The 21,304-nt window shown below is 36.9% G+C and overlaps 1 protein-coding gene across 3 annotated transcripts in view; it reads left to right on the top strand.

Moving 5' to 3' along the window:
• DDAH1 (dimethylarginine dimethylaminohydrolase 1) overlaps nt 1–21,304 on the top strand; it is a 132,569-nt gene that overhangs the window by 53,794 nt on the left and 57,471 nt on the right. Inside the window, exon 1 of one of the 3 annotated variants that reach the window (XM_027572500.2) lies at nt 4,310–4,404. The exons of the other annotated variants lie outside the window; for them this stretch is intronic. Coding sequence (XP_027428301.1) covers nt 4,402–4,404 — 3 coding nt within the window. The 5' untranslated portion in view covers nt 4,310–4,401. Of the gene's footprint in view, nt 1–4,309; nt 4,405–21,304 lie in introns of those variants that run through there. 3 annotated transcript variants of the gene reach the window in all.

Genomic DNA, 21,304 nt, shown 5'->3' with positions numbered 1-21,304 from the left:
CTTGTGCTCTCTCTCTGTCTCTGTGTCAAATAAATAAAATATTTAAATAAAAGAAAATAAAAATAAATAAAATGAAGTAGATGCATAAATATGGAAACATTTCTAAGAAGTGCTTTGAAAAAAAGTAATTTATTGAACAATGTGATATTAAACAGAGAAGATAATCCACAAATCAAAATTATATGTCTTATTTTATATGCATTGTGTAATTATGCAGATACCCAGACAACAGTATGAAAAAAAATACTCCAAATTGATAACGGTGGTTACTTCTGAGGGAGGGACCAGAAGGAAGGGTGGGTGGAATCTTTCAGTTAATCTTTATTGTCTGAATATTTTACCACACACACCCCTGCAAAAAAAAGAAATGCAAGGAAAAGAGAGGGAGCAGGAGAGAAAGGGGGGGAAAAGAAGAAGGGGGAGGATGAAGTAAGGTAGCCAAAAGCGGAAGTCTTTCAAGGCAGAAAATTCCTTGTTCTGTGCTTATGTTTGTCAAGAGCAAAAGAAACTAGAAAGTAGGTCTTTGTCCAACACTGGGGAAAAAAGAATTTGATTTCATGAATTATTATTATTATTGTTATTATTATTATTATTTAGAGAAGGTGGAGGGGGCAGAGGGAGAGAGAGAGAATCCTCAAGCAGACTCCACGCCCAGCCCAGAGCCCCACGTGGGGCTCCATCTCACGACTCTGAGATCATGACCTGAGCCAAAACAGAGTCAGACGCCTAACTGACTGAGCCACCCTGGCGCCCATGGATGAATGATTTTTATTATTGCTGCTGAAGTTGTGATGGCTGAAGTAGTACGGTGAATCTAATACTGAATTTTAAACTATAAAAATCCATATTGTAAACCGGGACCTGCCTTTGAATAGCTATGAACTCAAGCAAACAATTTAAATTCCATATGCTTCATCTTCCAACTCTAAAGAGGAGAAATAATACTTACCCCTAAAAAGGATGTTGGAGGAGAGAAATGACAGATGTAAGCAAAAGAATTTAGGTCTTTTGAATTTTATGTAAGCATAAATAGGATGCTTCGGTAAAATCTCTTCGGTATAATCTCTGCCTATATACATATACTGACAGAAACTGGGTATACTGTTTACCGATTTTAAATGTGCAAGTTATTGTTTAAGGTAATCTTGCATAATCCTCGGGTCAATATTACAAAAAGCTAACAATCAGTTCTTTCAGTTTCAGATTTCAAAAAGCCTCCTTTCAGATTTAAATTGAATGGGCAACCATTATTTTTAGTGCTTAAAAACACAGTGGCGTCCCCTTGGAAATCCCTAATTAGTGGTAGCTATTGTCTAAATTAGGTGAAAATTATAATCTAAGAAAGTCTATTGATTGTTTTCAAAGCAAGATATTGTAATTCAAGCATATTTCCAGATGCCAGTGAATTGCTGGAAAGCTGCAAGTTTAGCTTTCCGCTCTGATAGAGTTTTAAAAGAGGTCAGAGTACGTTTTACCATAGTGTCTAGCAATGTGAGTCTGTGCAGACCTTTTGGCAGACATTCCTGCACACTCAAGCTAAATCAATGAATCATCCATTGTTGGCCGGCCCTGCTCTCAGTTGCTAAGAGATTTTTCAAGCATACTGAGGCTTCATTCTACATGGTCTGAAAAAAGGACAAAATGTATTAAATTTGTAAATGTCTCATCTTTCCTAAATCAGTAATTAAAACTTTGTCCTGGACTTTAACATTTGGGGCAATGGGTAAGTCAGTATGCAGCCGGAGAACTTTCTACTAGGGAAAATACAGGAGAAAACTTCCTGTTCATAATTCTTCAGAGCTATGTGTGTGGAGGAAATGGAAATATTTAAAAAATGGATGCAGACACCAAAAACAACTCAACTAAGAAGGTCTAAACTCTTTTAATGAAAAATAATGTGCATGTGTTATTATGTTTCAAATGATTTTCTTTCATTTTTATTAAATATACTTTAATTTCCCTCATTTCTCTGAGTCATACATTACTTTGTAATTTAGCATGTAATTATAAAGCTTTGATATAATATTTTTAATATAGAAATTTTTTAAAATGCCATAAAAATGGAATATAGTGGGGCACCTGGGTGGCTCAGTCGGTTGAGCATCTGCGTTCGCCTTGGCTCATGTCCTCAGGGTCCTGCGTCAGGCTCCCTGCTCAGTGGAGAGTCTGCTTCTCCCTCTCCCTCTGCCTACCCCCCCAACCACCGCAGCTTGTGCTCTCAGAATATAGTTTTTTTCAGCTTACTACTTATGACTGTGTTAAGTTTATTATGTTTTATATGTATCCTTACTGATATTTCAAGTTTTAAAATATATAATAGTTGTTTTATTTATGTTCTTTTTGGACTTGGTGATAATTTCACATATATTGAGAATCCCATAATTTATCATAGAAGTTAATGATTCATTTGATGAGAGGAAAAGGATGTTTGGGCTACAGATCTAAAAAGAGAAAGGGCATAACAAATCTAAACTTAAAAGCAAGATATTTTATTGGATTTGAGTCTATTCTTTAGTTTCCCAGGATAAAATTCTATTGCATAAATCTCTCATAAAGATGAGGCTTTTGACTTAAGTACGTGGGTTTTGAAGTTGGACAGGCCTGAGTTATGATACTGGCTGCTTGATGTTCTAGGTAGTGTGACTTTGAGCAAGTTGCCTTCTTTGGGCCCCCACTTCCACACCTGTAAAATAACATAACAATGTACACCACACCAGGTGGTTATGGGACTCAAACAAGGAAATATCATAGCCCTGTCATGTAGTGGGTCCTCAGTTCTCAGCTTCTCTAAAACTGTGGGAGGCTAATTCCAATATGCTCTTAAATGCTCACAACCAAACCTTGTTTGTTTTCAGCTGGCAACATTACTATTTGTTTTACTTCTAATTTCAACAGAGATGTATTCGGATGAGTGGATAAGAACATCTCATGTTGGGGAGCTTGGGATAAGAGCACATGAAGAGTCTTAACACCTTGGCCTTCTTTCTTGCAAAGAAACAAAACATTTGTGATTCGTGGCTTCTTGCCTCCCTTCTCTCTGTGAGGTCCTCTTGTTATGGACCCCACCTTCTTTCAAGACTTCCTTTCCAACATGCCACCTCCAGTTTACTATTCACTGCTATAAAGCAGGACTTCATTAAGGGCACTTTAGTTTCAGCCATGGACCAAGTATTTCCCCAGCCAAATGCGGAGCAGGGAATGAACTGCACCTTGGTACCAGCCCTGTTCTGTTGATCCAGAACATTACTTTTTAAGACTTTAAAGCAAGTTTACAGAAAAATAAAGACTGACCCTATTTATATGCTTAAGCTTCCTGACACCTGTGTTTGTTTAGAGGAAATCACTCAATGTCTGTACTAACAATTTGATGACGTACGCCCTTTATAGAACCAAGTACATTATTTTTACAGTAAGTTTTTTAATGTCCGGGAAAAACAGTATCTTTTCCTCAGTGTTTGAGTGTTTCCCTCTGTAGTCTTAGATACAGTTTTAACTCTATTTCTTTTAGGTAATCTTTGTTATTACGCTTGATTGTAGACCAAATGGAAATGAACCCATTTGGCTTATCGTTCAGTTATACTGAAGAGAATTGCTAGCATCTCTGCTCTCAGAATAATATAAAGTGGCAGCTGTATAGAACTAATAGAGAATCTGGTAGCCCCTGCATAAAAAGAGAAAGCCTAACATAGCTTAACAGTAGTATCAGCCAAACAACATGTCCATCCTTGCCGGGAGAAGATAATGCAGAGGTAAATGACAGAGTGAGGATATAATGCTCAGGCTGTCCTAAGGGCAGATTGTAGAGTTGGTTATTCCCTGGCAAAAATGAAGCAAAACAAAACCCAGAGGAGAGAAGTTTAGGTTTAATGCATAAAGAAAATGATGTTCCCTGAAAATAAAGAAAATCAGCATAAACTAACTTAAATCCACAGCAGTGGCATTCAGTAAGCACTACATGGAACAACTCTTGTGGCTTTTCTGTTAGAGTTTCACTTTGCAATTATAATTTTCATACAATTCAACTTGAGAGAGAGGGAGGGAGGGGGAGGGAGAATTTCCCTCACTTTCTAAATCATGGCTCAGTGGTGTGTTATAAAACACCAAGAACGGAAAAGCCATTTCGTGGAATATAAAGAAATACTTGAGTCTACAATATCATTGAACTCTTGGATTCAGTTTCAGCAGACATGCTCTGTATTCCCACAAGAGTCTGGAAAATTAACTTCTATTTTTTTCTGTCTGGAGTTGCAGTTAGTGTTATTATTTGCTCCATGGCACAATCCGGGTCAGACTGTTCTGCAGTAACACAGGTGGATGTTAAAACAGGGAATCTGTTGAAAAGATTGCGGAGGAACTGCTTCCCTAAAGCAGTTTTGGATGGCAGTTTGATGGCAGTCAGCTATGGTAAGGACAAATGAAGCCTAGTAGTACCTTCTAGAATGTGGTCTTGCAAGGTTTGTCACCTGCAGTCCTTAGGCAGAAGTTTCATGTAAAATGGATCTTTAGGACCAGGTGGCGTTCTCTAAGGAGTGGATCCTAGAAATGGAGGTCATTGAATTCTCTTAATATTTGTGAATTGTAATGTTGTTCTGCATTTCTCTGACTAGCTTTATTTGCGAAATATAATATGCAATTCTTAAAGGAAAATTACATAAACCTTTTGTGTGGGCTTGAAACTATTCTAGAAATTTACTGTTAAAAACTAGTTATAGAAAGATTTCTTATCCTATTAAACGTCGCAGGAGGAATATAGTCATGATTTAAGATACAGAAATTGTCTTGTATTACCTGAAGTGTTTTACTGTCAGCAATTACATTGTTAAAATGTAACATGTAAATTTTTCCAAGGGTATATGTATCCACTTGTAAGAAGTCACACAAGGGAAACTATATTTTATGTGTTCAGCCCATTGAATTATTTTTCTAGTAAACAACCTGACATAAAATAGACCAAGACATCCATTTAACAGCTCTGTTAAATTACAGATTAATGGTCCAAAATAAAATTTGAACTGATTGAATACATAATTCAGCATTAGGGGGAAAATAGATCTTTTTCCAACCGAGGTTAGACATAATTTTTTTTTCTTTTGTGTATAACTTATTTTCCCCTTAATAAGTTTAGGACATGCCTGAACCACAGCCAGCCTTAAGAATCTCTTTGTTCAGAAACGTTCAGTGTTATATTGACTAAGGAGCGACTTGGGGGTTGAAAAATAGATCAGTATTTCAATTTCTGACTTTAGACTATTTTTAAAGTGCTGAGAGTTCCAACTGAAAAATTGCAAATGCTCCAGGACACTGTGCCTGGAAATAAGATTCCTGAATAGTAGAGCTTGGGGATGTTTAGGCGGCCCTTAAAGAAATGAACCTTCAAGTACATTTTAAGTACAGTGTGTCTTGCACGTTTTGAATGGTTCTTCTCAGATTTTTCTTGGATATAACTGTTTCATTTTGTTTTGCTTCTTTTCTGTAATTCTATTTGGTAAACCCAGGAGTTTCCATGTCCAAGGGAAAAATTTCCTCAAACTTGCTATCATTCCTCTCCAGATCAAACCCTAGCAGGCCCTAGGGAGGGTCCCAGCCCACTGCCAACACACACAGATTCCCTTCTTATCTCTTGGAACAGATACTCCTCTATGGGCGCACACACCGATGTCTTTAAGAGAACAGATATCTATTGAGGTTAAACTAATATTTTTGGAGCAAAAACAAAAATTCTAAGATTTTTAATTGGTTAATTGTGTTTTCTAGAAATGAAACTTTAGGTCAGCTGTATTTACCAGAAAATCCAGAAGAGCACTTTTTTTATATCTTGGTAATTGTAACAAATTACAGAATTCAGAAGAAAATAACAAATTTGAGTCTAAAACGGTGCAGGGAAAATTCATATATATACTGTCTTTTTAAAATATTTTGTTACTAAAAAACTTGGAAAGCAGTCTCATTTGTTATTAGGTGTAAGACTAATTGAGGAGAAAAAAATATTCACTCTTGAACCCTGGCTGGAAAAGAGAAACAGGAGGTGAATTTTTTAAAAACCACAATTTCAGAGCACATTAAAAAAGAACTAGGTGCAAAACAGTTTATAAAAAATGTTTTCTTTCAAATAAGATAGTAATAGTGCTTCTTTTAAAATTTTATATGTAATAATATCTGATTCTATGCTTAAATGAAAGGAATTTTAAAATAGCTCAAATCTGCTTTTCTTAAAATTCAAAATAAAATTATATTTCAGTCTTATTGCAACCTTTTTCTTTAAGGTAAATATGAACCATGCTCTTCTGTATATGCTGTTAAAACTGTCTTTAATATTTTGGTTATATTTAGTTGTTCTTTTCTGCCCCCTGGAAAGTGAATAAATCCAAATAAAAAGAAGTTGTCAGTAATGGAAGATTTCACTTTTAATGAATTTCAAGTTTTCACAGTAGTCTCCCTTCTCTTAGGAGCTCTAGGCTTGTGGAAAAAGGGAACATTTCTGTCATTTTATTGTTAAACTGTATCAACATGGTATATTATCATAGCTACTCTTAATATTCAAAGGCAGTTTCTACACAGCATCAGAATTTACTGATGAAAGAGTGTCAAGCTAGTGTACTTACAAGTGTTCACTTTTCAGCCCATTGTTCTAGAATTGTATAGATAAAGCTTTAGAAATCTCAGATATTTGCTTACCAGGTCTTTGAAGAGTGTAATCACATTGTGAGTGTGGATGATATCTCTGCTTACATTTTTATATGTTTTCCATTTATGCATCATCATGCTGCAGAAGGGAGAAAAGACAGCTTAGTAGGGTATATAAAATACAAGGCAGAATCAATCAAAATATGGAGAAAGGAAGAAAATAATAATTACCATCAGGAAGAGCCAGGAATGTGGTTAATGATAGGCATGATCTAGCCACTGTTACAGATGGGTCACAAATTCCACTCTAAGCTTTCTACTGCCAACAGTAAGAGGTGGACCTGGTAGGTGTCAGTCTGTGACGACCCAAAGATACAGGCAAATCAGTTACTAAGAAGTAACAATATTCTTACCACTAAGCTCAGAAGTTCTTCTTGGGGCCCCATGTGGCTGTAGTGTGATGACATAAATACCATCATCTATCACATTTCTATACTAGGTGCAACTCATTGAATTCAGTATTACAGTAGATGAACTCTTTTAATTGAAGTGTACATTTTAGAATTTCTGGAAGAGTAGACTGTATGTTCTTCAGGCAGTCCTCCCTGATTGTTTTTAACAAATTGTGCCAATTAGCTCAAATTTTGTTATGAAAAAGTAGCAGACATAGCAAAACAAAGCTAAGATTTTCCTAAGCAAAAATTTGCGGGTCTACTCAGGTACATGGACCAAACAACAACAACAACAATAAAAATAACAAACAAAAGTGGACCTTCACAACTCCACAGTTTTGTTCCTTTAACAGGGCTGACATAGATACAATCTTAAAAAAATTCGAGGTCCTATATCTGCACTCCTTATGACATCTTAAAAAAACATGGATTAAACATGTATTGAAGTTGGGTAATACTGTTTTCTTGCATTGTCTCCAAGATGAAAACTGCACACTCAGGCAACTAAATGATTTAATTCCTCCCTTATTCTTATTTTCGTCCTTTCTCCATATTTTGATTGATTCTGCCTTTTATTTTATATACCCTACCCTATATAGATTATATTTATAAGATATATAAACAATGGAATCAGTTTGGTTTTAGGATATTTGAGTTATAGTACTTTTGATTGATTCTGCCTTGTATTTTATATACCCTACCCTATATAGATTATACTTGTAAGATATATAAACAATGGAATCAGTTTGGTTTTAGGATATTTGAGTTACAGTACTTTGTTTTGGTTTTGGTTTTGTTTCTGGAGTTTTTTGTTTTGGTTTTTGTTTTGGTTTGGTTTGGTTTTTTGCTTTTTTGGTTATTATAGGCTGTAAGTTTGTCATATCAGGCCATTCTTAGTTAGCGATAAAATAAACCAAATCAGGAAGCTTGGCTTTCTGCTATCTATAGCAGAAGAACAAGAATCTATTTCATCCAAATATGGTATAACATCCTCTCTCTCCCAAATAAAAAGTTGCACGTGGAGTAGGGGATGCAGGGACTCTTTCTTTTCCTCATGTTTTCTTAAAGGAATCCATTGCACTGAAACATTCTGGTCCTCTGATCCATGGCAGTAAGTTGCTAGTCATGTTGGTCAGCCACATAGTTTAGTAGATTCACAGGTCATTTTGCTTAAAGTAGGAAGTGGGTTCCCCCTTTATCTCTTTGCTCAGCCAAGCATTCCCCTGTGTTTCCTATTTCCTTGTGGAATGTCTTGAGACAGGTGGGTGGGGTGAAGAATGGTGTGATTGGGTTTTAAAATGACATCAGCCCAGCTCATGGATCAGGTTGTGTTCAGTTCTGACTGGAAGGTAGGTAGGAAACCTTGCCAGTTCTCCAATTAGATCCTTACCAGGGGACCCTGGATAAAGCTGCTATCTGATCCCCATTCTTCCTTTGTCTCTTCCTAATTAGCCATAGGATGGAGAAGAGGAGTGGGTAGTAATTGGTACTCCTAACCACTGGCAAATAAGGCAAGGACACTGAGACAGGATTAGGCTTGACTGGACATAGAACAGTATGTGATGGTATATTCTCTTTTCTCCTTTGACTTCGGATATAAAATTGACTAGAGTTTCTTTTTTCTATGATAAGTAATAAATATATTTCTGTGGGGTTTTTTTGTTGAAAGTTAAAAGGTCTTTTAGAAATGTCAAGTTTGATTACACATTCTTTTGCCATTATTGCTGGACTATACTAGCGTAACTATAATAGAAATTTTCAGTATTTAAAAAAAGGGGGGGCGCCTAGGTGTCTCAGTTGGTTAAGCATCTGCCTGAGGCTCAGGTCATGATCTCAGGGTCTGACGGGATCAAGCCCCATGTTGGGCTCTCTGCTCAGCAGAGGGTCTGCTTCTCCCTCTCCCTCTGCTCCCCCTGCCCCTGCTTGTGCTCTCTCTCTCTCAAATAAGTTAATAAAAATCTTATAAAGAAAGAAATTTTCAGTATTTTACTCATGGTGATCCTACTACCTGAAGTACCCTCCTTAAGTTCTCCCTGCTTTCATTTTCCTTTTGGAGGGCTAATTCCAACTTTAGCTAGAACACAAGTTCTCTGAGATCAAAGAGTTCATTTTAATCATCCTTGTATCATGTCATTCATTCACTCATCCCTTACTTATATATTCATTCAAAAAGAAAAAACAACCTAACTTGTTAGCATCTCCTATGTGGTAGGTCTTGCGCCAGGTCCCACGGTGATGTAGCCATTAGTACGAGAGCAGAGATGCTGCCCTCACAGTCTCCGGGAAAGCCCCTCATGACAAAGGATTTCAATGAAGGAAAGCATTGAACGCAGGGCCTCACAGCATCAGCTACTCAGCACACATCTGTTCAGTGGATGAATTAATCGGTAGTGAGGGAAGTGGCACAGAGTCCGTGTCCTGAGTTTTTTGTGTGGATTATCTGGATTCCCAGGCTAAAATTTAACAGATAGTAAGTAAATAATATTCAGTGAACGTGTACTGTGAGTAGGGCACCATGCTAAGTGCTTTCCATATACCATTTTATTCTTCACAACAACCCTGTCAGGTAAAAGCCATTTCTAATGTCCATTTTATAAATGTGGAAAACGAGGCTCAGGGTATAAGTAACAAACCAAGGCTCAGAGTATAAGTAACCTGACCAATCAATCAGCAACTCTCAGAACAAGGATTTGAATGGAGTTGTTCAATTCCAAAGCTTGTGAACTTAAGCATTTTTCTGTACAACCTTTCAGGGGTTTCTCAACTCTTTTTAGTGAATCCTGGGACCTTAACAGAGAAGCCATCTGTCAGTCAGGAGACCAAATATTCCACATTGAAAGCAGATAAAAAATAGCTTCATCAGGAGCACAGCAAAGGTGACACTTTCTTGTTTTTTGTCATTTTTTTCAGAGAGCTATTGATTGTCATAGAGTGGTAGTATGTCTAAGCAGGACCTTCCTGAATGCCACATCCAGCTAAGTTAAAGAGGAGATGCCTACGGATTATTAGAGTGAGATTTTCATGAGTTTTAATATAAAATGTAATTTTATAGTTTACTAAGGGACCAAATGATTCTGGACAACACATTTAGAAATGGGGGGGCAGGGAGGGGTAAAGTAAGACAAATTAAATATGTTGTTCCCTTCCACCATCCTTCCAGTTTCATTTCTTAGGGAAAGCAGTAAAGATGGGGTAAAATTAGATAATTACTTTTCATTCAACCATTCAGATTATTTCTATAGCCTCATAGTTTATGACATTTACTCTTTATATAACTTGTATTTACAAAGCTAGTGTTCAAGAGGCAGTTTGGGTTTTTTTTCTTAACAATAGTAGCAACAGTAACAATAGCTAAAATTGTTTGCTGTGTTCTAGGCTTTGTCCTAAAGCTTTTACATGCATTATTTCATTTGATCATCCCTTGAACCCTAGGAGATAGTTACTATTATAATCTCCACTTAAAAAAAGATCTAAAAGTTGGACAGGTTAAGTTAAGGGACCAACATTGGGAGAGGTTGAGGATTATCTCAGGGTCACACACCTATTAAATGGCTGATTTTATGCTCAAAATGAAGTCTGGCAGATTCCAGTGTCTATGAACTCAATGACTCTCCTGGCCCACCTCCTTGAGACGCTGGCCTGACTGCTGGCTAAACTGTATCAGGTAAGGCCTTGCAATCCAAACATATGAGTTTCCCAGGGTAAAATGATTTGAAGAAGAAAATGGCACGTTTTCCAACTTGATAATATTCTTTTAAAGTGTGTCTTAAGGGGCATCTGGGTGGCTCAGTAGATTAAGTGTCTGACTCTTGATTTCAGCTCAGGTCATGATCTCAGGGTCCAGAGATCGAGCTCCATGCCAGGCTCTGTGCTCAGCTGGGAGTCTGCTGGAGATTCTCTCTCTCCATCTCCTCTGCCCCTCCCCCTGTTCGTGCTCTCTCTATCTCGCTATAAAATAAATAAATAAAATCTTTTTTTAAGTGTGTTTTAAAATGAGATAGTGCTCCTAAAAGCAAATTATTAAAGAATAACCGTCATTAAAATTATATTTAATATCTATTTATTATTTATTTTCTTCTAATATGTTCCTGGTTTTCTTCACCAGGCCTAAAATTCAGTATTTTTTCCCAAACCATTCTGAATTTGTTTTTGCTTCAAGTTAGGAAAGCTCCCTGGGTATAGCTGTGGATCAGTGTTTTCAGCTGCCCTGCTCTATGCCGATGGTTTTGACTCTTTCAGCAAAGGCACTCTGGTCTGCCGAGGCTCTCTTATACAGGGCTTAAATACATATTGCAGAGGAGAAGAAACAGCAGCAATTATGAATTGTGCTTCTGGGTCTCTGTTAATTTTAATATAATGACTAAATTTTCTTATTAATCTCTTTGCTACAGGTTTATCTCCTAAACACAGTCCAGAAGCACAGTGTTGTATAGTTACAAATGGCCTTCTTAATTAGCTTCCAAGCTCTATTAGAGTTAATAGCTATATCAGGGCATAGCATTTTAAATAACATTTAAATAATTTAATTAATTTAATAATTTAAATCCTCAAGGAGTTTTTAACACACTGTCTGCTCCCTTTCATACCATTGTCACCAAAATCATCAAGAATCATACTTGTTCTTACAGAAGTGTTTTCTAGACCATCCATTTATTTGTTAAAGGGGAAGTATGTTGGCCCTCACTGTTTTAATGAGAAAAAAACAATCACTTGAATTAGTAGAAATTGTAGAATGTTGTCACAGAGGTCGTTAGGGAAATAAAGTCACAACGTTTGAGTGTACGGACTTGACCCTTTTACTTCTAGCCATGAAAGCCTACAGGAATTTCCCTTTTGTTGTGAACAGTTAGAAAACTGGACCAATTATGTGAAACCTTGGTTTTCAGACAGTGTAGAAGAGGAAGTATGGGACTGTGATCCCTGAGGGAAAGGACACAAATGAAGTGTGATCTACACTTGCCCCAACTCACTGTCTGGAGTCTGTTTCCAGGCTCTCCGTTTCTTTCACATAGGAGAGAAGGGGAACAGAACAGAGCTCAGTGGTCTTGCTGAGTTCAGAGGACAAAAATGAGTTTGGGGAGGTCAAGAATTTCAGGATAGAATACAGGAGGTGAGGGTACTTCATGAAGAGAGCATCCTAGACATCTACAGAATTGTTCCTTCAGGCTTTGGCTATAAATTTATTTGTCTGTGCATGCATAAAAGCAACTAATTAAGTCTGGAGAGAGGACCAGTAGAAAATAGGCCAAAAAAATCCTGGACCTTAAAATAGATGGGAATGGTTCGTATTCCTACCAGCCAGAATGGAGAGATCTCAAAATATGTGTGTGTGTGTGCACGTGCACGAGCTAGGCAGACAAAGGAGAGAGTCAATAGTGCATAGGGATCTTACAGTCAGAACCAGAATATATGGCTAGAGAAGTCAACATGAACACTGTCATCAGTGACCAGTGAGAGTATGACCATATCAGCTATGACAGTGCCAGTTACCAAGAATCTAGGACCATGATGAGATGATTGTATATCCTGGAATATTCCAGCACAGAATTCTCTGTAAATGCACAGTGTGAATGTCACCCAGAAAGAAAGAGGTGGAGAAGAAAAGGAAGGACCTGAATTTAACTTAGTTTAACTTTTAAACGATTGAGAAATTACTAGATTTAACTACATTTATCTGGATTGTTTTCTGTCTCTAGAAAGTATGTTCAGTTATAGGAAAATAAAATAATTTATATATAACAATTTGTAGTTTTAAAAATTGTCTACTGCATATTACTTAATGTCGTGGGGCCTGGTTCATCATCTTTGAAATACGGAAAATAATATCACCTTCACACAACTGAATAAGGTTTCAAGGAGTAATTTGTGAAAAACAAAAACTTTATACATTTAGAAGAAAATTTCTAATATGAATGTTAGGTAAGCTTAGGTTTTCTTGGGGAAGTTTTATTGTTGTTGTTGTTTTCATGTAAGTTCTATGCCCAACATGGGGCCCAAACTCATGACCCTGAGATCAGGAGTCACATGCTCCACCAACTGAGCTAACCAGGCCCCACTAAGCTTCAGTTTTTAAATCAATATGATTTCTGTTGTTTTAGGAGAATTGCTCTGGCTACAGTGTGTATGATGACTTGAAGAAGAAAAGACCATTAAGAGACCAGTAAGGAGGCTTTGTAATTGTTCAGACAGCAGGGAATGAGGCCACCTTTAGGAAATTGCCATGTATGTGGGTTCAAGAGCCTTTCCAATGGTAGAAATGTGGAGAAGGGGGAGGAATTAGGGAGGAGTCAAAGGATACTCCAAGGTATCAGGCTTAATGACTAAGAGGCAAGGATGACTTTAACAGAGTTCAAAAGTAAGGATTTGAGCAGGTTTTAGAGAAAGATGAGTTCAATTTAAAGCACGTTGAATATAGAGTACAAAAATGCCCTCCAACGAGGTAAGTCAACAGTAATGTAATGGTTAAGAATGAGGGTGTGGTGTGGCTCTGGAGGCAGACTCTTGCAAAAGTTACTTAAGCTCTCAGTGCCTCAGTTTACTTTTGTGGAGAATGGTGGTGAAAATAGTACATACGTCATGGATTTGTTAGGAAGCTTGAATATGAAGTCATCCAGGAGGAACATTAGAATGGCACCGTCTTTGATTATAGCTATTGTGACCATTATTGGTGGGAGGATGGTACCAAGGACGTGAGGAGAGAGCACTGCGCATTGGTCTGGGTGACAGGAGATATAGCTCTGAACACTTAGCCAGCCGGTAACTTTGAACAAGAGATTCAGCCGGACCTCAGTTTTTCATCTGTGAAAACAAGGGATTATTAGGTAATTCTCTATAAGGCCCCTTATAGCTCTTACCATTGAATGATTGTGTTGAGACTAAAAGTAAGATTTGTCACAGATAAAACCATAAGGGAAATAATTTATTCACAGATAATGGAGCAATCAATGATGTTCATCACATTTTTAAGTACCTGTGTGTCCCTAAGACATATTTTTGCATTTAAAGCACATTAGAAATGTAGACATGGTAAAGGTAAAAAGCTTTTTGGAATTTGCCTCTGGAGATTTTTTTTTAAGATTTTATTTATTAGACAGAGAGAGACCATAAGCAGGGGGAGCAGCAGGTGGAGGGAGAGGGAGAAGCAGGCTCCCCACTGAGCAGGGAGCCCGATGCAGGGCTCAATCCCAGGACTCTGGGATCATGACCTGAGCCGAAGGCAGACGCTTAACGACTGAGTGACCCAGGCGCCCCTGGAGGTTTTGTTTTTTTTTTTTTAATTTAGAATTTCAACTGTGCATTATTCTAGTGTCTTTTCTATTTACTTGTCACCATAAATTTTCTGCAAGGTTTCTGGCAAATGTATGGAGCCTTCTCCTGTTATGCTGGGCTTAATGATGTCACAAAACAGTTGTCTGGATGCTTACTTCATCTGTAAGAATAGGGTATTTCATTTGCCAGGATTTTCACTTGTTAAAAAGAAGCCCAATCTCCGTAGGCAGGGTGTTAATTTGCTGTTTTTTGATAAGCCTTCTAGAGGAGAATGCAATCCTCTTCCCATTAGGTTACTAGAAATTTTTATTAATAGAGACATGCTAAGCACCTAAACAAAGCTAAGATTTGCATGCGGCACATTTGGGGGAAAGCTTATGAAGGAGGAGCTTTAAGGAGAAGATACCAAAGGACTCCCTCTTAATACCTTATATCTCCTCTATAATCTTGCCTTTAATAGGGGAGATTTTCTTCACCCTAGTTAACTTCTTCTATCCCTTTCTGCTTTGCAAAATTTGACACCCACCCATACGTATTGAACAAAATCGTTTTTCACTTATGTCCTTTGTAAAATGCAATATGTGGAATATGGCTGAAATAATAGAATGGATTCCAATAAGTCACCTGTAAAAATCAGCCCAAATTACTTTATTATCTCATATTCATGTCAAAAACTTTCTTCATATGACACATGTTTACTATTCACTTTAGATATATTTTCAAAGTGTTCAGCTATCAGATGAGGAATCAAATAAAAAACTGTGTCGTAGTTTATACCATATATTTTCCAATTTTTCATGTGGATAGGGCTTTAGATATTAATGAAGAAGAAGTGAGGTTTTCAACTTATTTAGGAAGCCAAATCTTCAATTCTCAGATTACTCAAAAGCCTTATTGTACATGGGTGGGTATGTATTGTGTGTGTGTATATTGGCGGAGAGGGAATTATGTTTTGCCTTGCAAAGGAACCATTTAGGGAAAATCTGGCAAACATTGTGAATAGCTTTGATTTAAAATTTTTTCTTATCAGTTGAAAAACAGTTGAAAGACACCTGGGCTACTAACTGTGCATTGTGTGGAAACGTCCAAAAATGTGCCTGCCTGGGTAATGTCACAGAGGGCCATGGTCTTCACTCTTGTCTTCCAGTGCCAAGCCACATCTATTCTGTGACCTTTGGTTTCATCAGATGGCAGATGCTTCCTCATTTCATGCTATGAAAAGTGAAATTCCAGTTAATATGAAAACTTTATAAATGAAATCTGGTAATTTGTACTTGAGTCCAAGAAGGTCATTTAAGTTTTTATGTATATATAATTATATATTATTTTAAAGCTGTTTTAAGTAGAAATAATTTTATATTAGTAGTCTTAACATTGGTTTTTTGTCTTAAAAACATTTTGACTGGGACGCCTGGGTGGCTCAGTCAGTTAAGTGTCTGCCTTCAGCTCGGGTCATGATCCCAGGGTCCTGGGATAGAGTCCCACATCAGGCTCCCTGCTCAGCAGGGAGTCTGCCTCTCTCTCTGCCTGCCGCTCCCCCTGCTTGTGCTCTCTCTTTCTCTCTGGCAAATAAATAAATAAAATCTGTAAAAAATATATATTTTTACTGAGTTAGGAATCTTGTTATAGTGTAAATATGGGCCTTGGGTTCTAAGTCCTGCTTTAGCCCCTGTGACTGAGCAAAGTTACATAAAGCTAATGGGACTTGGTTCCCTGATCGCTATGGCTGCTAAGATCTCTTCTGATTTTTTTTTTTAAGATTTTATTTATTTACTTAGAGAAAGGGACAGAGCACAGCAGGGGGAGCGGCAGACAGAAGGAGAAGCAGGCTCCCTGCCAAGCAAGGAGCCTGATGTGGGACTTGATCCCAGGACTCTGGGATCATGACTTGAGTGGAAGGCAGACACCTAATCGACTGAGCCACCCAGGAGTCCCGATCTCTTCTGATTTTAATATTCCATGATTCCATGAGTTATATCATGTGCTAGTTTCTTTTCATTTAATTCTCCAGTTCAGAAATTTATCACACATATATCTGCATCTAGCTTTGACATCTATTAGGTGATCAATAAATATTTGTTAAAGTAATGGTGTGTTTTGCTGTTTCTGATGGGTTGTGAAATTACTGTAATTTCACAGCTTTATACTCATCTTTATTTCTGTTGAATGATATTGCTGCTTTAACATTTAATTCCTATACCACAGCTTTGTGTATAATGTAGAATTGGTTTTTATGTGTTCTCACTAAGGTGTTTGAGAGAGGAATCTGCAGGAAAACTCTTTCACTACACCTAATCTTGGTCACTCTAAAAAGATAGAGGGTGGCTCAGTAGGTTAAGTGGCCGACTCTTGATTTCAGCTTAGGTCATGATCTCTAGGTCCTGGGATCCAGCCCTGAGAGCCCCTCGACATGTCTGGGCTCTGCACTCAGTGGGAGTCTGCTTCAAGATTCTCTCTCTCCCTCTGCCTGCCCCCGCTCTTGCAAGCACTCTCTCTCTCTCAAATAAATAAATCTTTAAAAAAAAAAAAGTAAAAAGATAGATACAAATATTTTCATAATCATAAAATAATCCAGAAAATAAAGTTTACTTTTATTCAGCTTGACTTTACTAGTGAAAAAAGCTCAAACCTTCTGATACTGGCCAGTTGCCTTATGGAAAGAAATGATACCCCAACTCTATCCATTGGATAACTAGTTAGAGACAAATATTAGGTACCCTGTGCTTGGGGATACATATCCTTTCTTCTAAGGCTCCTAGATATATATACTGAATAGAAAAAAAATTACAGGAAACAAATTGTTTCCTGTTTAATAAAAGAATTTTAAAATTACAACATTTGTTCCCTTAACTTTGATTTTTTTCCATCATATATTTTCAATTAATCTTTAAGTGAAGACTAAACTATTTAACTCAGTCATCAGATAGACTTACTGAGATCGTTGTATTAGTTCTTTAAAAATGCCTAATTCTAAAGGATCTACATTCAGCTTTGTCTATTTTCAGTATTTAATACTAACACCACAGTGGCCTAATATGCCATTTGTAATGGAGAGAGAGTTAATTAGTTATGCTAGTAAGAAGCAAACTTGAAAGCATCTAATATATTTTATATTATTATTTGTTCTTAGAGACTAACTCAAGATTTATAGCGTTCAATTTTGGACCTTGGAATAAATAAAGGGAAGGGAAGCCAAAACTTCCCTAGTGTTGAGGAAAAACCCCTGCTTTCTAACTTCCTATGAATGGCAGTATTGTTCACCACAGTACGGGGAACCAGGTCTTGCCATTCCATACTTAGGCTTGTTTTTATTTTTAAGGAATGTCGGAAAATTGTGGAAATGAATGTTTTTTCTTTTTCTTCTTTCCTTAATACCTCATAGATCCTGACCTTTTCCTTTAAACTGGTTTAGTATGTGTTTCCTTTAAAATTGGTCACTGACCCAAAAATAAGTTTTTCTTTTTCCATGATCTTCTCTAAAGAATTCTGTTAATAGCACACTAAACTGGATTACAAACTTACTGAATAAGTGCTTTGAATCCTGGGCAACCTTGGAATAAAGGGCACAGAAAGAGTAATACTGCATAAAACGAAATTGAGCAAGTTGGTATAAAGGAAAGGAATGCAACTGTATGGTTGATGTGATCAACATCTTCTAGTAGGTTTATTAGCAATTTAATGGAATATGGTTATTCAAGCACAATAATAGCTTCAGTTGAAATGTCTGCTCTGCTCTTTTTCCCATACACTTTGGAATGAGTTGAATGTGACAGTTGAGCTTTCAAAAGCTTCATGAATTTTAAATCCTTTTGAGACATAAAATGGGTTCCATGGCATGTAGTCCGTGTGGACAAGGAGTTGGCAGCCTCGCTGGGTGTTATGGGATATCAGGTGTCTTCAACATACTGAGGACCTGGATTCACTAGGTGCATTCTGGGTCTGCTCTGCATATCCACAAAGAACAGAGGACCTCTTTCTGGTCTAAAATTTAATAATTATTTTGCAGTAGTACAGTTACTTTCCCAGCAATTGGTTCAAGACTTAAAGTTCATAGCATCGCAGAAGAAAATCTTCACTAATGTCTCAGAACAGATTATTTTTTGGCAGCTAAATATTTCCTTTTTTTTCCTTTCTCCTATATGATTCATATACATTTAGAGAAAAAAAAAACCTCTATGAGTTGTGACATAGATTTGTATCCTCAAATTTTAACACATATCTGATCAGTCCTGAAGTATTTCTTTCAATATTTAAATGTTTTATAAAGCTGTGTTACCACTATAAAAATCTGAATCTTTGGGGATAAAATTATTGAAGTATTCTGAAATTCAATACAAGGAGCTTTACTAATTATATCTGGCACTGTCTTACAACAAAAGACTGTTTGCAGAAGATAATTTTTCAAGAAGTCCATTGTAAAGCAATCTCCATTTAAAGTGTGAATTCATTCTTAAATTACCTTATAACAGTGCCCCATCTTTTATTTAAATACGGAGTGTGGGTACTTACAGTGTAAAGTAATAACAGCGTGAGCAGAAAAACATTTCCATAAACACAGTAGGAAATTCTGGAAGTTTATGTGACAGATTATTAGTAGTGGTCTATAAATGGTATTGGGATTACAAAGTTTTTAATGGTTTTATTTTTACTGATCTGTACTTTCTAATTTTTCTGCATTGAATGTATGGAATGGGATGTGCTGCCTTTTTCATCTCAAGTCTAGGGAGAGTAGGTTTTACAGAGACCTCTCAGAGAGTTGATAAATATTCCCTGCAGATGGGAAATGCCCTGGGCACTAGTCTAGGAGATCTGAAGAGCAAGAAACTGGGTGACTAATGGCTTAGATACAGAGCCAGAAGAGTGCCACTTTGTTGGGGACAGACACACTGCCAGAGTTTGTGGAAGTGTTTGCATGGACTAGAAATGCAGGAGCAAAAGCTGGGCTGGGGCTTTTTCAAGTTCAGTCCAAGGGTATAGCCCACAGAAGTAAGGGGATCCCCACAGTGAAAGCCTGAATGGAATGAACACAGGTGAACCAGAGGCTGGTAACGGAAGTGAAAAAGACTCTTACAATGTGGCTACAAGTGGTCCATTCTTCCTTACCCAGAGACACATCAGTATTTGAATGTTTAGAATAGTAGAAAGCATGCATTAACAAGCCATGTCTTCTGTGCATAGATCTGCCTTGGGAGTGGTTACTATAGTTGTAGGTAGTAGATGAAGTTTTAAACGTTCAATTATTTCTCAACTTTTTCCATCAGTGACACAACAGTTATTATCCACTGACCAACCATAGCTCTTTTTATTTGTGCACATTTCCTTTGAATCTTTGTTAACAGTCATACTTTTTAAAAAATGTTGCAATCTAGTTTTTTAACAGCTAAATTTATCCATATTCTTCTTATTCTTAGAGATACCTCTTAGTTTCTCCCTGGGTATTTATAAGGATACACTTCATTTCACTGCACAAAAACTAAATGACATTAATCACTAAAGAGACAGTATGTTAAATTGTGCTCTGAAGACCTGAGTTGATCTACTTTTCAAAGTTCCTGAGGTACTATCCAAGAGAAACTGAAGCAAAGAAAATCTGGCTAACTATATGTTAATAGGAAATACTTAGGAAGTACATTTGTGTAATACTAAAATGCATTCAGCTCTGTGTTTAGCATAAACATTACTGTGTTCACTTCGTATTTATTTCAAGATTTGAGTGTTAACTTATATGATACTAAATTTAGTTCAGATACATTCAGAAATTTTACAAACTATACCCACTGTTAAATGAAGTGGTTTTTGCCAACAGATTGTGTGCTTTGTTAGACTATAAGCTTTGTGCATTTTATAATAAGCACATTCCTGTTGTGAAATGGAATGCGTCTGATCCATAGTAAATCTGGTTGAGAGACAATGGAACTTAGCCAGCCCAGTCCTGGTTCAAGGAAAAAGACAATAAATAGGGGCAATAACATTTAGGAGAATCTAATTTCATCATGCACTGCCTCATAAGAAGAGAATCTAGATGACATTAAGGTTATTGTACTTTGAGAATTACTCAAAGCCAGCTACAAAGTGTCTTCCACATTGTAGAAGGGACTGGTTGCTTCCTCAGATAAATGTTTTAGTTGAAAGTTAGTTAATACTTAGTGATAAATTGGAAACAGAAATAAACTTTAAAAAAGAGAGAGAGAGAGAGAAAACTGTAAGGACAAGAATGTTACCATATTTTTCTAAAACAATTTGGGAAAGGCAAAACACACCAGCTAGACAATAATTAGTTTTCCTTGGTAAAACGTTGACTGGAATGTTTCTATTAGGAAAATATTATCGAACTGTTCCAGTCTCTGTCCACCTGAGGATACCCAGATTCGATAACAGAGAAGAGAAATTACTCACTATTTTTGTTACCACTATGTTAGAATTTGGACAGCTGTCAAAAACAAGAACAATTTCTTGAAACTAGCCATTTTATACAGCTGTGGTTGGAAATGAGCCTGTATTTAATATTTATAAGCATACAAATATTCAGCTGGTGGTTTTTCACTACCATATTTTAAATAAGCTCTAGGAGAAGCAAAGGCTTGAACACATCACAAAGGGTGAATATTTACAAAATCACTTGCTATGCTGCAGCCTGGAATCAGAAGGCAGCTTCTCAGAATGAAATACTATATCCTCTAATAACAGTGACCACAGCCTGTCACAACCATCTCTAATGAAGGCTGCAATCACACACACAAAAAAGTCTAGGACTAGAGAGAGAGAGAGAGAAAAAAAAGGCAGTATTCCCCCCAAAAAATAATCCCAGCATTTCAAAAACCATCCTAAATATTGTGTTCAAACACTGGGCGATGTGGTCCAGTTAAAAAAGTACCATCTTGTACCGGTTGTGAAGAAAGTCTCAATTGGTAAAAAATTAGTAAGTATAATATTTTTAAAAGATATGCAACCTTATTCAT

Source organism: Zalophus californianus, chromosome 4 (genome assembly GCF_009762305.2).
Source record: "Zalophus californianus isolate mZalCal1 chromosome 4, mZalCal1.pri.v2, whole genome shotgun sequence".
NCBI classification, from domain to species: domain Eukaryota; kingdom Metazoa; phylum Chordata; class Mammalia; order Carnivora; family Otariidae; genus Zalophus; species Zalophus californianus.
This window is presented reverse-complemented; position numbering and strand designations above follow the sequence as displayed.